The following is a 15,762-nucleotide window of genomic DNA, read 5'->3' on the forward strand; positions in this document are numbered from 1 at the left end:
GTTTTTTAATCAGTTCTGTACAGGTAAAATAAGGATAAACATTTACATTAAAAATGTCCCAATGCAAACATCATCTTCATGTTCAAAGGCAATGTCCACTGGATTTAAAAGAATATAAATTTGCATATTTTTAAACGTCTGTATTCCAATCAAATAACCAATAGAATAGTGACAATGAAAAATAATAAGCTGGAAGCTGCACCAACCAGTGAACAGGGGTTAAGATAGTGATTAATTGTTGACTGATTAATGTTGGACCTGATAGCAGTGATTTTTGTCTATGCACACTTAAAATGCTTAAACTTAAGCAAATGACCTTTGGGCCTCTGAGTGACTAAAGATAAACTTGAAGCTGACTTTGCAAGTCTATCCTGTCCCGGCAACGATGCCTTTATCAAGATATTTCTCACATTTTATCAAGAGGATAGAAAGTACACACAGCAGAGTCACACACATTTTTTTGTTTCTGTTAATTAAAACATGATACATTATAAGTCACTGGAAATATGTACCGGTTTCAGGGCTGCATCCAGCATTGGTAACGCCTCCACAGATGTTCATGCGGAACATCTTCCTGTGATCTTTATGGTGATACGCAGTGTAACCTCCTTCCTTTGTCAGGGTGTTGAGATCAAATAAATGACCTGGGGAGAGGAGGGTCGCAGTTTATAAAAAATACAAATGTAAGTAATGTACATTGCATGAGACGTCTGTCATGCCATTTTCACACTACTCGAACATAGTAACATGATAAGAACATAATGTAAGTACATACAGTATTTACATGCACAATGTGTATAGAACTGCCGATTTATTTTGAATGCCTGACCTGTAGCAGGGTTGGTGACCCTGCAGTTGTCGTGTTGGGTGCTGTTTAGAGGGCAGGCAGCAGCTGTTAACCAGAGGAAGGTGTACACACAGTCCTCAATAGCTGAGATCAGAGTAGGCCGGGAGTCCTGGATGGGATGATAGAAACACACGTTTATCATTTGTCTATATCACCCTGGTTTTCTTAACATATACAAACGTCAAAAACAGTGTATATGCTCAGTTCTAGGTTCATTTATAACTGAGTCCCGTACTGGCAAGATGTTGACATACAACTGTTAAAGAACTCTTCAGACATGTATCATCAGTCCAACACAAATGATCCAGTATATAGCTTGGATCAGTATATATGCTGGATCATTTGTAGAGTGTATCCCTCACCACTTTGTCTTTGTCACACTTGAAGCGGATGATGCTGCTCCTGTTGCGGCTTCCATCAGGACACGCCTGGCCGCTGGTGTACTGCAACTTCAGAACATGTCTGTCCCATGTAGGACCAGACTTCACCTGCCCCAGACTCACATACTCGTCTCCAACCTTCACACAGGACGCCGCACTGGAGGGACACTTCCATGAACCTGTCACAAGGTGAGCAGAGGCTTTGTTGTCAAGTATGTAAAGGATAGTTTCAGATTTGAAAGTTTCAAAATGCTCTCTTGCAACTTGAATTTTGATAAGAAACCAGAGTTGGATGCTACAGTATTACTGAATACAGAACACAAGTGTACAAGCATGCACACTGACCTCCCTGCTGCACCAGTGACCTGCAGACATTGATGTAAAAACGTGTATTCGTGTCCCCTGTATGATGCTCTACCTCCCAGTTTCGAGAGTTCATAGCCAGAGGGGAGAGGTCGTATGAGTGGCCCTGATCATCACTGAGGACAGAGACATACAGAGGGTGAACATACCGTGTCATACCTGTCCAAAGTCTGTGTTGTAGTTATACCTGATTTGTTTCTGTTTCTTTCTCACTGGTGGAGATGAGCAGAATTAACTTCTAATTGAATCAAACCTTGGAATAGTTTATTTTAACACTGTAAAACATCTTTGCTCCAGGATTTCTTTCTTTAGTGGACGGAAAAGATTAAAAACTTCCCTTTAGGATGTCAACTGTCACACATACCTGTAAAAATAGGGAGATCTGTGGCCTCTAATCAAAACCTATTAATTGACTCAATTTTGTATTCTGTAGTCATTTTCCACATTTAAAAAGAAACAGAGTAACTAAAGCTAAAACATAAAAACAAACAATTTACTTTTTAATTAACCATTGAATTGCCCATATAGGAAATTAGATAATTAGATAATTAAATAAATTGATTATTATATCAGTCCCGATAAAGATATTTAATATCAACAAATCAATTGTTGCTGCTGGCAACCTGTCTTCAATCCATTACTTCTACTGTTGCTGTTTAAAATTACCTGATAAAAAGATGCAGTAGGTAAGATTATATTACACTTATAAAACTAACTTTCTATCAAATTTGCTGAAACTGACCCTATGTTTGAGTAGAAATACATGAAGCAGCTAATTAAAAAAAAAACAATCTGGCTCCTCTGGCACCATTTACAGCCTGTTGTGCAATTTGCAAAAATCCTCCGCTCCCTGTTCAGATGCACCAATTAGGGCCGGGGGGGGGGGGGGGGGGGGGGGGGGGGGGATTGACTGCGTGTCAATCACTGCTCATGCACACATGTTCATTCCCCGCGAGGGAGGGACCAAGAAGTTGTCGATGTTCACATTTTAACAAGTCCTGGATCTTTGCAATCCTACCTATGGCACCTTTAATTTCGGTAAAACACTTGAGCTCTTCTGCGTAATGCTAGCTTACTAGTCCAGAACAATTATCTAATATAAAGCTACAAGTAAATATCTTAAGTACACTTAAAGAAAAAGAGCTGAAGGGAATAAGAAACAGCTGGATGAGAGGTGAGCATAAAAAAGAAAGGAAGGAAAAAAAGAGATGCAGTAAAAGGAAGGTGACATGTAGGAGGTGGTAGTGGGTTGTTACTTGTAGGAGCAGCTGCTGGTTTTGACCGGGATGCAGGCCAGAGCAGTGGGCCATCTGAACAGGTAGGTACAGTCTGGAGTCTCCTTGATGAACTCTGGTGTTCCCTTAACAAGTGAGTCAGATTAACACACAGTTAGTTACCACCCGCAGACTCCCCCTTTCCCTGAGGCTGTCTTGTTTAAATGTCCAGAACCCAGCAACTGAACACATTACTCCACTCAAACAACTGCACTGGCTTCCAGTCCAATACCGTATTGACTTTAAGATTCTTCTTCTCACCTTCAAAGCCCTCCATAATCCTGCTCCTCCATACCTCTCTGAACCCCCTCAGCCCTACACTCCATCCCGAACTCGCCGATCCTCCTCTTCCTCATTGCTTTTCACTCCGTCTGTCCGCCTGTCCACAATGGGGTTTAGAGCCTTCAGCCATTCTGCCCCTCGCCTATGGAAGTCCCTCCCACTATCCAGCCGTACCACAGAGTCTCTACCCGCCTATTCCAAAAGGCCTACCCCAAATCATGGACAGATTTCTCTCTTTAATTTTCTATCTCAATCTTTTAAATGTGTTTATTTTAATTTAATTATGTTTGCCCTTTTAACTGTATTTTATTATTATTATATTATTAGTTTTGTCTGATTTAGTTATCACCAATAAACATATCCAACATATCCAGGGCACAAATGCTCAGAAAGCTACACTGATAAAAAGATTTGGATCTGCAGGAATTTTTTACAATTTCAAAGCAAAAAAAACAACCACTTATGTCTGTCAATAAAAAATGTTTCAGTAAATAGCCCCATGAGCAAATTCCACTAAAGGTCTAAGTTACCAATCAACATTGTCAGAATTTATTGTATTGTCATTTTGTTTTAGTAAGTACAATTCATTAAAACCTGATGGGATCAGCTGGTTTTCTGTATTTGTGTGTATGTGTGAAACTCACAGGATTCCTGTCAGGGTGGCAGGAGAAGTAGATCTCGGTGGATCTTTGGTATATCTTGTGACAGACCTCTCCATTAGTGTAGTTCAGGATGAGCTGGTCTCCCACGTAACTCAGAACCTGGTTTGCCAATCCTGCACACTCACAAGAAGGAGGAGCCAAATGAATACAGACAATACAACAAATATCAGATTATTCAAGCTGGTTTTGGTTGGTTCGTACCTGCAATCTTGTGATTTTCTCCCTTCACCTGGCAGGAGGAGACGGATTCATTGCCTATATCTTTGTGGGTGCAGATGCCTCTCTTGAGCCCCCCGCACACCGACAGGTGGTAGATATAGTCATCACTGTGGACGGGGTAATCCTGACCCTTCAGAGAGCTCAGGTCAAACTCAAAGCCACTCTTGGGGTCACGAACACGGCAGTTATCACCTGGGAGGAGGACCAAAGAGGCACATATTCTTGTCTCTCCATCATGGCTTAATTATACTGTCCTCCTATTAAAACTTTCTTGTGGCCTCTGATATGATGGATGATGTGGTATGACCACTGCTGTTAGAGGAAATTATAAACTTTTCACATTTCAAATTCAAATAGCAGTGTTTCTCAGCATAGATTGTCCAAAAGCAGCAGTTTTGATCCTAAAATAGTAGCATCCACAATTCTAATCACTGTTTTTTTGTTTGTTTTTTGTTTACCTTGAGACTTCCTGATGGGGCAGGCCTCAGATGTCCTCCACATGAAGACATATTCACAACCATCTCTACGGTCAAACACAGGGGAGCCCTAGAAACACACAGACACACATACACAAACAAATTAAAGCGAAACATAATCAATGATTTCACTGGTTAGTTGCATGTCTTGTGAATTTGAAAAGTAAAAGTAATAACATAAGATAAGATGTATTTATCAGCATAGAAATTGTGCAGCAGTCACAGTAAAAAGTAGGAAAGAGTAACGAGTTCAAATAAACATAAACAATAAAGATCAATAAGGGGACAAAACCCAAATTTAAACAATGTGGTGAATATAAATTGGTATTGGTTGGGTGCATTTATCCACATCCATGTTTTACTTGCTCTTTAAGCTTGTAACCATGAGTGCAAAGATGTTTTACACTTTGTCTGGGTTTTTTTACGCACATAAAACCGCCAAAAATCGAGTGACTTCCATCTACTATTATGCCTCAACGCCTCGTGTGTAGACATGTGTTAAAAGCAAATCATTAAGACCACTGACACTCATCTTGTGAGTTTATGGTATCTACGTGAATGCATCAAAACGGTTGACATTAGAAGCCTGAACTTTATAATTGTACATTGGTGTGTGTGTGTCAATCTCTTTAAAGGAATAGCAGGGCCGGCATGTGTGTGCGCATGGGGAGTGTGTAGTAGAGATGGGATTGGCATTAGAGCTGGTACAGACTATTGAGTCATAGTGAGAGAAAACCTGTTGTGTTTTCTGACCACAACCAGAAAGCTGTAGCAGGAAAAACGAACCCTCTGCTTGATGTCATGTTGTTTATGGAGAAGGGGACCCAGGACATGAGTAGGGGGAAATGCAACGCAACCTAGCCCCGGCCAAGCGGACCAGCAACAGTTGTTGCGGTCTGCATTGCCGCGGTTTGTAATCATATTTTTTTGCAACGTGCACGTCAAGCAGAAGGATGCATTGGTCTTGATACTCACTGGGTTGTCATCACACTGCAAGATGATGCGTGTTGAGTAACGTGATCCAGAACCACACTTGTCTCCGTTCTGGTACACAATGCTGATGGAGCCGTCCTCCGCCACCTGCGGTCTGGACTGGACATAACCCAGGTTGTAACTCTTCCCATCAATCATGCCACAAGCACCCAAAGGACCCACTGGAGAGAAGAAAAACAATTTAACTACAGTCTGACAGGAAGAATTCCATTCAATTTTTAATTGCCATCTGACTTTGTAATATTATGATTTATTGCAAAGTGTTAAAATCGTTCCTACTATGAGTCCTAATCTTAGGAGCCTTGAAACTGTAAATTGGATTGCAATAGCAAAGGTTAAGGCTGACATTTCAGTTTATGAAAAGAGTATGCAAAATCACTAATAAAGTGATAAAACTGATGCTTAGTGCAGCAGTCAGTGGTTCAATTGGTATTAGAGTGCGGATCGGGCCGGATTTTTCTGTCCGAGCCCGGCCCGGTCCGCAGAGCAGTAACCGAACGACCCGAGCACAGGCATTAAGATATTTCTACTCGAGCCCGACCGAGCCCGACACAGTAAAATGCATTTGTTTCCCTACTAATGACCCATGTACGTTTGTGTGTGGAAAGCCGCTTTTATAGCAATGTAGGAAGGCATTGGGAATGTCAACAGATGAGCATCAATGCACACGGGGCAACAGCGCCATTACCTACATAATAGCTGTTTAAATTCAAATGTTCAATGCCTTATCGCGCTGATGTGACCGAGCCCGACCCGAAACCGAGCATCCTTTCTAAAAATCTGTTCGAACCCGCCGGCCGGTTGGGTAGAGTTGGGTCCCGTCGGGCTCGGGTCGGGTATCCATCCTCTAATTGGTATCCTTTACAAAGCCAAAGCTCTACAACTGTGTATAGGGCTGATTAATCTTCTAATTGTTGTCTTGATTAAGCGTTCAATTGGCCATTATGACTTCACGTGGCCCAAAGTGATCAAATTCCTCGTTTTAGCTCATCTGATAAAACCAAGCAGATATTCCTCTTATTTGTCATGTCAATGTAATGTTTGGCATTTTTGCTTAAAAAAAAAATTATTTCTCAAAATACCTATTGATTTATTTTATTTGAATTTGACAAATCCTTCAATTAAATCCACTGACCATTACAGCTCTACATGCGTAAAAAACAAGCAAAATAAAATGCTTGCAAATCAATAATCCTAACAATAGTTTGCAAATTGAAGATGCAATATATGGAACCAGTACTATTAAAGTCACTATGCAATATCACTTAAAGTGAAGTTTATTCAATTTGAGTCAAGCCAGATTTCAGAGTTCTGTTTTTGTTGCGGAGGGAAGTATAACCCAAACTTTCTGTTTAATATTTTATCATATTTATTTTATCAAAATACCCACATCAGTCTAAACTAGATCAGTCCAAATCAGTCTAAACCTCTAATTTACTGTATGTGTAAGTTAACAATATGGACGAGCATACTGACCTGGACAGTGGTCCAGAGGAGGAAGAGGTTTGCAGACATTGATGTAAAAACTGCGTGATTTGACAGCATCTGTATCTATGGCGATCCAGGGGCTGTCCTCTCCATCCCGGATCAGGTGGCTCAGGTCGTACTCATTACCATGGGAATCTAGAGGTAACAGCAAAGTATATTCAGACACACAAGAAGGAGAAGTGTATAAAGTTATTGAGTTAAGCTGATATTTACTGTAGGTTTAATTCTGTTTGTGTGTGTTCATACCAATTATCTGGCAGTCAACTGGAGCAGGCATGCAGGCCAGAGCAGTGGAGAACTCAAAGAAGACGTTGTGGACCACGTGGTGAGGCAAAGAACTCAGGTCCTCACGAAGCAGTTTCAATGAGCCAGGGTGAGAGTTTGGATCACACACAAAATTAATGGTGAAGGTGTCCCGGGTTGCTGATACAGAGGGAAAAGGATATGAAGTGCACTGTCAAGAAAATTAAACTGGCCATTTACTGTGAATAAGGTACAGCTCGTCAGAGTTACGTGAACCAGAGAACATCAAATCACGACATTTTTTTTTTTTTTTTTTATAGATTATGTTTTGGGCATTTTAGGCCTTTACTTGACAAGACAGTTGAAGATATGAAAAGGGAGAGAGAGAGAGAGAGAGAGAGAGAGAGAGAGGGGGAGTGACATGCAGCAAAGGGCCGCAGGCTGGATTCGAACCCGGGCCGGCTGCGTCGAGGAGTAAACCTCTATATATGGGCACCCGCTCTACCAACTGAGCTATCTGGGTGCCCAAATCACGACATTCTCAGTGTTGTGGAATTTTGTCCAAATGAAGGCCTGTCAAATCTGACTTTTATTAATTAATTCCCACGCCTTCTTTGATTAGACTCACGTTTACCATACACAAGGATCAATCTGAGACGAAGTGTTCAGTTAAGCATATTTACTACAGTACAGCATAAAAGTTGTGGGTTCACAAACACCATCTTAATTTCCCTGGCATCCGACATTTAAGTCAGAATTGGTCCACTAAGATCTCATCTGAAAATGAACACTCATCTATCCCCTCCCTTCATGTTTTATGCTCTCCACACAAGGGCGGGACCTTGTGTTGCAACTTCCTCGTCTGTTGTCGCAATCTTCAAACAAGGCACCTCTGAGCCATAAAAGCCTCAACTATTTTATGACTTTAGCTTTAACTTTCTGTGCATCAGAGGTCACTTTTAACAACTTCCTTAATGGCTAACACAGCTCCTTTGCATTGATGACATAGACACATTTTGTTAATAAAATATTTCTACATCAATTAATGTAAAGAAGTACCTGTGGGCTCGTCCAGGGTCCCCTTATACGTTAGTGTGAGAAGTCCATCGGTGGAGTACTGGAGAGTCTTCTCCACCCCCACTGGGCTGGAGGGATGCCCATTTTCCAGCTCACAGCCAGCCATGCCCGGACCGCATTCTGCCACGTCTGAGCAGATGTTCACCTACAGGGTGGTGAATTGAACAGATTAGGATTTTGTTAAATTCTAAAATGTCATGATTTGAAAAAAATACATAGAAATGACATAATCCTTGCTTGAATCGGCAAAAAAAAAAAAGGCATTAATGGCCACTGAATTAATCTAACATCAGTCTTAACATTTTTTTCAAGGTAAATAAACTATTTGTTGATCAAAAAGTATATTCATCAGCATCTTTGTTAATTGATTCATTAATTGATAAGTAAAATGGAAAACATTTCCTAAAATGTAAAGACCTGCTGCTCTGCCTTGTCTTACATAATAGTAAACATTATTTACAGCAACTAATTTGAAGAAGCAGAGGCAAACTTTTGACTATTCTAAAACATTTCATAGATGAAACAATCAAAAGATAAGTCTATATTTCTAATAAATATAGACTTTTTTTTTAAAACATATAGAACTATAATACATACAATTTGTATTTATAAAATATTTAAAAAGTCTAAATTAAATCCCACACTGGTGCAAGTACATCTGGCTGCAACACAGACAGAGGTGTATAAAACGCTGTTGGCTACACCACACATATACATCCAAACAAAGCCTGAGAGCTACATTTGATGGACATTATTAACGCTTAGCTGTGCAGTGGCGGTGCTGTCACTGTGTCCGTCTTACCACGAAGTCCTTGCCGTTCGCATTTGTCTTGTACCCAGTCGGAGAAGCCAAAAGCTGAAGGTTGAACTCAAAACCGGTGTTGGGGTCCACCACAGAACAGCTCTGAGACACAAAGACATATTTGACATGTTTATTACTTTCGACTGATAATTTATGGTTAATTTCTTTTTATGTCTTTTTATTGACAAATGTTCTTATTGTTATTATTATTACTGCTATTTTTGTTATCTTTATACTCATATGTCCTTTTTCTTTTCTTGCTAAAACGGATGCTGGAAATTTCAATTTCCTTGCGGGAGTCATTCCAAAAGGATTAATAAAGAGAAGTCTAAGTCTATTATCTTAATAAGCTCTTTATTATCATAATCTTATTTATTTTTCTCCACGTAACTTTTTCTAATTGTTCCGTGTGAATAAATACATTAAACACAGGATAAGAATACGTTGTAATATAGCTGAACTCACATTGTTCTCTGTGGTTTTGATGGCACAGGCTGCCCTGGTCTCCCACATGAAGTTGGCAGTGCAGTTCTGGTACATCAGGAAGCGCGGCCCCATTGACTGCACAGTGCGGAACAGAAAAAACAGAATCACATATCGGACACATGCAAAGCGTTAAGAAGCCACGCTCCACTTTACTGTGTAAACTGCACCGACTCACCAAAGTTCCTTTGGAGCAGACCAGGTGGATGCGTGTTGTGTACGTGAGCTTCTGGCCGTCTGATATGCAGACAGAGCCGTCTGTGAACTCCAGCAGCAGACGGCCTCGCCCCTCAATGATCGGCCCTCGCTTGGAGATACCCATGTTACTGACGGACACAACCTCCTTCGGAGAGCCCTGAGGACCGAGGAGAAGAAACAGCTTCTAAAACTCATCTCAAATGTTATGTATCATTGACCGACATGAAACTTTGAACAGAAGACCCTGAGAGACAAGTGAGAAACGTTGGATCGATCTATATTGTTTTCTCTACTGTGTTTAAGAATTAAGAGCAAATGACAATGGTTGAAATGACAAGGATATTATTTTAATTAATTTATACTTTCTTTCTTTCTATCTTTCATCAAAAAGGTTTTTTTATGGTGTGTTTGTTGCTGTAATAATCCTTTCATCATCATCATTTGGTGATGCACTTCAAGAAGAAAAATAACACCACGACCCCATGTTCTAGTGGCGATTGAACTATATTTCTAGCCAAAGAAAGACATGACAGTAATGTTACTTCCTAACACTCAATATCTGTACCTTGTGTTTTAGAAGAAAACATGTATGATAGAACATGGAGTTGTGGTGCACTTTAGCCTCTTGTGGCCAAAATGAATATTACAACAACACAAAGAAAAATCCTGACAAAAATTCCACAGAAAAAGAAAACGATCCAGTAAGAAGAAAGATTATCCTGACAAACCCTTTTTATCAATTGTTTATAAGCAATAGACAAAGAATCCCCAGATTTCCTTTCTTCTCATTTGCCTCTTAGGGTTCCTGTAACTTTGCCATTTTGAAAAGGGAACTAACCAAGATTTTAATGTAATAAAAATAAAGTTTTATGAACTTAGGTTTTAAGTTACAATTCTGTTTTCCCTTCTATACTTTACAGACCTGGTCAGATATGTACTTCATCTGGCAGATGGAGGCATGGCGGTCGCAGCCTGGTACAGCGTTGACAGGCCTACATATGTTGATGTAATACTTCTTCAGGTTCGAGGTGTCAGACAAATCCATGGCCTGCCAGTTGCTGCTGGAGGTGGAGCGTGACAAGCTGAAGGCAAAAGAAGTTCAATAAAAGGTTAGGAGCTCGGTAACAGTAATGTGACATGCAGGAAGGAATCAGTTCCTTCTGGTTTGTTTCTTTTTCTTCTGATTAGGTGAATCTGTTTTTTTGAATTGTGATTTTGTGTTATGTTGTTTAATGAAAAATAAACAAAAAAAACATTGTGGTTGCTTGGTGAATGAACACAATATGCATGCATGCATTACCTGGATAAGTCGTACTGCTCTAGAGTGTCGGGATCTGTCACCAAACACTCATGAGGCCGTTCGGGGCATGCGTACGATGTATACCAGCGGAAGTTATAAGTGTACTTGTCCTCGACCTGGATTCAAAATGAAGACAAGATTAAAATTACAGGTCAAACTGGTGATGTGTAAAAAAAAATTCCTTGAATAAAAGTCAACAGAAGACCATAAAGAAAATGTCCAAAGATGTAGACATATTTTGTAAAAAATTAAAACAAATACCATACCTGGAATTCGGGCTTTCCGGCTCCGGCTTCTGGATCACACAGGAAGGAGATGAGTGTGGATCTGAGAGTGTGTTCTTTGTTGTTGTACTGGGATCCGTTGCTGTAGGTCAGCTGGATCAGGCCGTCGTAGTACGACAGACGCGAGTTCGCTTCCCCAAGACTCCATGAACTGAAGTGGCAGACGGACAAAGTCATCAGATCATGAACGCATTTGGGGTCAATTTACTTCACATTTACCTTTACTCGTTTTACAGTATGTATAGCATATATATATATTCATATTCATACAGTATATTTCATTCATCTGACAAGGTGCTTATAAGGTTTCAACTTTCAGACCTCCTGGTTCAAAAGACTCCAGGCCTGATATACTTGGGTTTTGGGTTATTTAGTCTTTTCTCTCATCTGCTCAGTGTCTCAAATTTCAATGAGACAAAGCCTACAGATGTAACATTTGGCAAAAAAGTGAATATTCCTCTGCAAGTGCACTTCAATAAACAACCACGGTAAACCTGATTGTGGGGCTAAGGAATTAAGAACAAATTATAAGTCATCAAAAAGTCTTATATAGAAACGAAGCATCTGATTCACACAAAACGTGCTACATCTTTTGTAATTCCACTGCAAATTTAACAACCGAGGTTCACTACAACGTGATTAAGCAGTAATTAAAACTAGACAAAACTGGATTTTCCATAACTAAGAACAAATAAAAAGAGACACTGATGCACTTAATGATTTTTAAATCCTAGAAAAACATAAAAACATGTACATTATAAATACTTCTGAAGAGAATCTATAGACTGATGATATTCTGTGATTACACGTTTAATAATATGTGACTGTGCAGCCCTGCTTGCTTCATGCCTCTTACCTCTTTTCAACCTGGCATGCTCCGGACTTTTCAGGACAGCTGGCAGTTTTGACGGCACCACAGACGTTGATGTAGTAGTCATAGTTGCCGCTGGTGAGATTGTAGAAGCCACCTTCGGCTTTGGAGAGAGGCGACAAGTCGAAAGAGAACCCTGTAGAGCAACAGAGGCCAGTAAGAGAGGGTCAAAGAAGGAAACTCTGATCAGTGTTTGGTCTGGTGGGACGATGACTCTGTCAAACAGTACAGAACTGGAAACAAAATGGGACAGATCACGCAACAACTGCTACATGGCAGCGCAAGTAGCCTCTTTAACGATTCACATGTAACAACTCTCATGTGACTTAAAGGTGTGTGACCTAGAGATTAAAATGCCTGGAACTCACCACCAGGTGGTGGAGTTGAGTGGTGAAACATCCTCATAGCAAGTTAGGTTGACTTAGCTATTTCATAGAGTATAATGCAAGTTTTTAAAATCACAATAGGAATTATAGATTTGAGCAAACAAAGGGGCACTTGTTTTGGCACTTAGTATCCCCAAAATGTCAACTCTGTCAGAGTGTAGAGCACAATCAAGTAGAATTTGACTTGTCAGATCGTGGCAAAGTAAAACCAAACCACTCCCCCTGTGGTCTATGAGCTTTTCAACTGTCAAAATGATATAAAGTGATTAGTCAGATGTGAGGGTGTCCTGTTGACGATTGGTTACCAAAAAGTGTTTATAGAAGTTAAGCGGAAACAGTAACTTAATTAATCCATCAAGAGAAAATTAAATGGCTACTCAGCTTAAGGTTTTCTGATTTTCTCTGTTTTTTATGATAAATTCAATATATTTGGGTTTGGGACTGCTGGTCGGATTATACCAGTCATTTGAAGTCACCTTGAACTTTTTGGGAGGACCTGTCTTTTTATAGACTAAACTATAATAATTGTTACTGGCAGAGAGTAGAGATTTATGCGTGTCGTACCAGCCTGAGGATCCTCCACCTTGCAGTCGTCTCCCTGAATCTTTGAGAGGACGCAGGCGGCAGCCGTGTACCACTCCAACTCGTAAACACATCCGTCAGACGAAACGCTACGAAGGACGGGAGCACTCTCCAGATCTCCTGTAAAAGATAAGCAAAAAGAAGAAGAGAAGTGAAGGGGGAGACAACATCACAACCAAACAGAAACTAGAGGAAAAAACAGTGTATATATAAAAGAGAACTACATTAAATAACAACTCATATCTCTGTTTAACCTACCTGGTTTGCACTTGAGGGTCAGGATAGTTTGGATCCTCGTCTTTTTATTGATGCAAAAACTTCCATCAGTATACACCAGTCTGATGTCATTTCCTATTTTAGTCCTCTGGGGAGCTGACAGGAAGCTGCCCAGACTGATGGCACCATGAGTCTTGTCTGTAGCAGAGAGACACAATAAATAAACTGAAAACTACAACTATCCCTGACAACCTCATGAATTTGATTTGGCAAAGTTTTTACAACTCCTTAACTTCTCTACACCCTTCTATCACTATCTTATGAAATAGTTTCAGATTTCATTAGTCTTTAGACCCCCCCCCCCCAGTCCTCATCGAGACTCTCACCCACGGCACAGATGGAGGCATTCAGTGGGCAGCCGGCAGCAGCTCCTGTCTGGAGGACTTTGTGACAGACATTTAAGTAAAAACGGGAGTCCGGCTTTGGAGATTTAGCATCCACCACCTCCCAGTTCCCACTGACATCTGACCCTGGAGCAACACACAGAGACACAGAGGAAGGTGATGTTTCAGCAACAAATGCTTAGTCACAACAGACAGAATAGAAAATGTTTTATTGAGTGAATATGGCCAAAACAAGTGGCTTTTTCAGAGACAAATGTTGACATTTAAACTCACCGGGGTATCTTGTGAGGGGTGACAGGTTGTAATGTTTGTGGTTATCTCTGACTCGGCACAGTAGATCCTCCTTCTCCTTGACGCAGGCGAATGCCGTCTCCCAGTCAAAGTAGTAAGTGCAGTCCGTCTCCCCCGTAAAAACTGGAGTCCCATGCCCATTGTTAGCTGCAGAAGAATAAGACAAACTGTGAATTAAGATGAAGTAATAATGAGTCCACCTGTCAGATTTTGAATAAATAAATGGGACAATCTTGCACCTAAACAAGGCAACAGTTTAAATGCAAACATCAATTAGTTAATTTAACTTAATTTAACTAAAATGAAGCATTTTTTATGCTCAAAAACAAAGATTCTGAAACTTCTCTGTCTTACATGCATTCTTGTTGCATTCAAAGTTGATGATGGTCATTCTCTGGAAGCCGGAGGAGCATCTGGTGCCATCTGGGTAGATTAGAGTTAGATCCCCGTCTGAATAACTAAAGATAAAAAAGGGGTTGGAAGGTGTAAGAATTATGAACAATGTTAGTAAGAAGTTCTTCATGATGTGTTCATGGATCATTTCTGGGACTGACATGCTATTTATATCGTATGTCTCCACTTTTCTAGAGCTAAAATATTGGAAAAAAGTCAACCCTGTGCAATGTAAAAATCAGGTGAACAAATAGATAAATAGATTGGTTATCTGAATGTTGCATTGAGTCATTTTTTCCAACCAGAGTATATGATCAGCTATCACAACAGTCACAACACTGACACAAAAGGTTTAGCACTGTGGCAAACACATTAAAGAAACTTAAAGCTGGTAGACAGTTAATAGACTATTATCACAATTAGTAAAGCAATCAAAGTCATCAGGTCAGATTTTGCTAGTGGTCCCCCGCACTCATTTTAAAACCAGAGGGGGGGTCGATCTTTTCAGGCAGCGGCACCCAGGTTGTTAAATGCATCGCTCTCTTTACGTTGTTCAAATGCCGTTAATTTTTTTAAAAAGCAGTTAAAGACTGGGCTATTCAATCAGGGTTTTAGTTAGACAAGGGCTTTAATGACTGTCTGATTTATGTAGCTACATTTTCCTTGTATTCTTATGTTTTCTATTTATCATATTCCAATTTATTGTGAAGCACGTTGTGATTTTTATCTGGGAAAAGTGCTATATAAATAAATGTTACTTTACTTACAGCATACACCAATTAAATTGCATAATTAAAATCTAGTCTTACCACAAAAACAAAGCTCTCCAATGTTTCCTTGCATTAAAGCAAGACTCACTTGTCTTTTTACAAAGTATTTGTTAAACTGTAACTTTTTCTATAATCAAAATCAAAAGGGAGCATTGATACTGACTGACATCCTGGGTGATGAGCGAAAAACACAGGTAAACTGATTTGAAGCAGCGACCAGGTGACTGACACATCAAACATTACCGTAGTGTCTGGTTCTCATATTTTCCAGCCACCTTCTTCACGTCTCCCGTCTTCTTCACCTGGCAGGACGATACAAACGGATCATTGCCACATTCATTCGTAGAGATCTTTCCACACACGTTCAGGTAGTAGGTGTAGCTGTCATCCCCGTCACTGGACCCAGAGTGTGCGTAGTACGCCGGGTCTGCAGCTACACACAAACAGAAATGGACATATTTATCATCATCATCATCAT

At 40.2% G+C, this 15,762-nt stretch overlaps 1 protein-coding gene across 2 annotated transcripts in view; it reads right to left on the bottom strand.

The window, feature by feature from the left end:
* Positions 1-15,762, bottom strand: part of igf2r (insulin-like growth factor 2 receptor) — a 43,367-nt gene that overhangs the window by 12,646 nt on the left and 14,959 nt on the right. The window contains exons 9-33 of one of the 2 annotated variants that reach the window (XM_032542518.1): positions 15,528-15,717; positions 14,476-14,579; positions 14,104-14,268; positions 13,813-13,956; positions 13,469-13,624; positions 13,193-13,330; positions 12,228-12,378; positions 11,354-11,522; positions 11,088-11,203; positions 10,710-10,869; positions 9,768-9,944; positions 9,572-9,667; positions 9,107-9,208; positions 8,287-8,449; positions 7,231-7,407; positions 6,973-7,119; positions 5,479-5,657; positions 4,486-4,573; positions 4,010-4,219; positions 3,791-3,921; positions 2,847-2,950; positions 1,573-1,706; positions 1,210-1,406; positions 830-956; positions 513-644 (exon numbers count right to left, since the gene is read on the bottom strand). In XM_032542518.1, the coding sequence (XP_032398409.1) occupies positions 513-644; positions 830-956; positions 1,210-1,406; positions 1,573-1,706; positions 2,847-2,950; positions 3,791-3,921; positions 4,010-4,219; positions 4,486-4,573; positions 5,479-5,657; positions 6,973-7,119; positions 7,231-7,407; positions 8,287-8,449; positions 9,107-9,208; positions 9,572-9,667; positions 9,768-9,944; positions 10,710-10,869; positions 11,088-11,203; positions 11,354-11,522; positions 12,228-12,378; positions 13,193-13,330; positions 13,469-13,624; positions 13,813-13,956; positions 14,104-14,268; positions 14,476-14,579; positions 15,528-15,717 (3,657 nt within the window). Of the gene's footprint in view, positions 1-512; positions 645-829; positions 957-1,209; positions 1,407-1,572; positions 1,707-2,846; positions 2,951-3,790; positions 3,922-4,009; positions 4,220-4,485; positions 4,574-5,478; positions 5,658-6,972; positions 7,120-7,230; positions 7,408-8,286; positions 8,450-9,106; positions 9,215-9,571; positions 9,668-9,767; positions 9,945-10,709; positions 10,870-11,087; positions 11,204-11,353; positions 11,523-12,227; positions 12,379-13,192; positions 13,331-13,468; positions 13,625-13,812; positions 13,957-14,103; positions 14,269-14,475; positions 14,580-15,527; positions 15,718-15,762 lie in introns of both variants that reach the window. The other variant, XM_032542519.1, reaches the window with a different exon arrangement.

Source organism: Etheostoma spectabile, chromosome 18, assembly GCF_008692095.1.
Source record: "Etheostoma spectabile isolate EspeVRDwgs_2016 chromosome 18, UIUC_Espe_1.0, whole genome shotgun sequence".
In the NCBI taxonomy this organism is placed as follows: domain Eukaryota; kingdom Metazoa; phylum Chordata; class Actinopteri; order Perciformes; family Percidae; genus Etheostoma; species Etheostoma spectabile.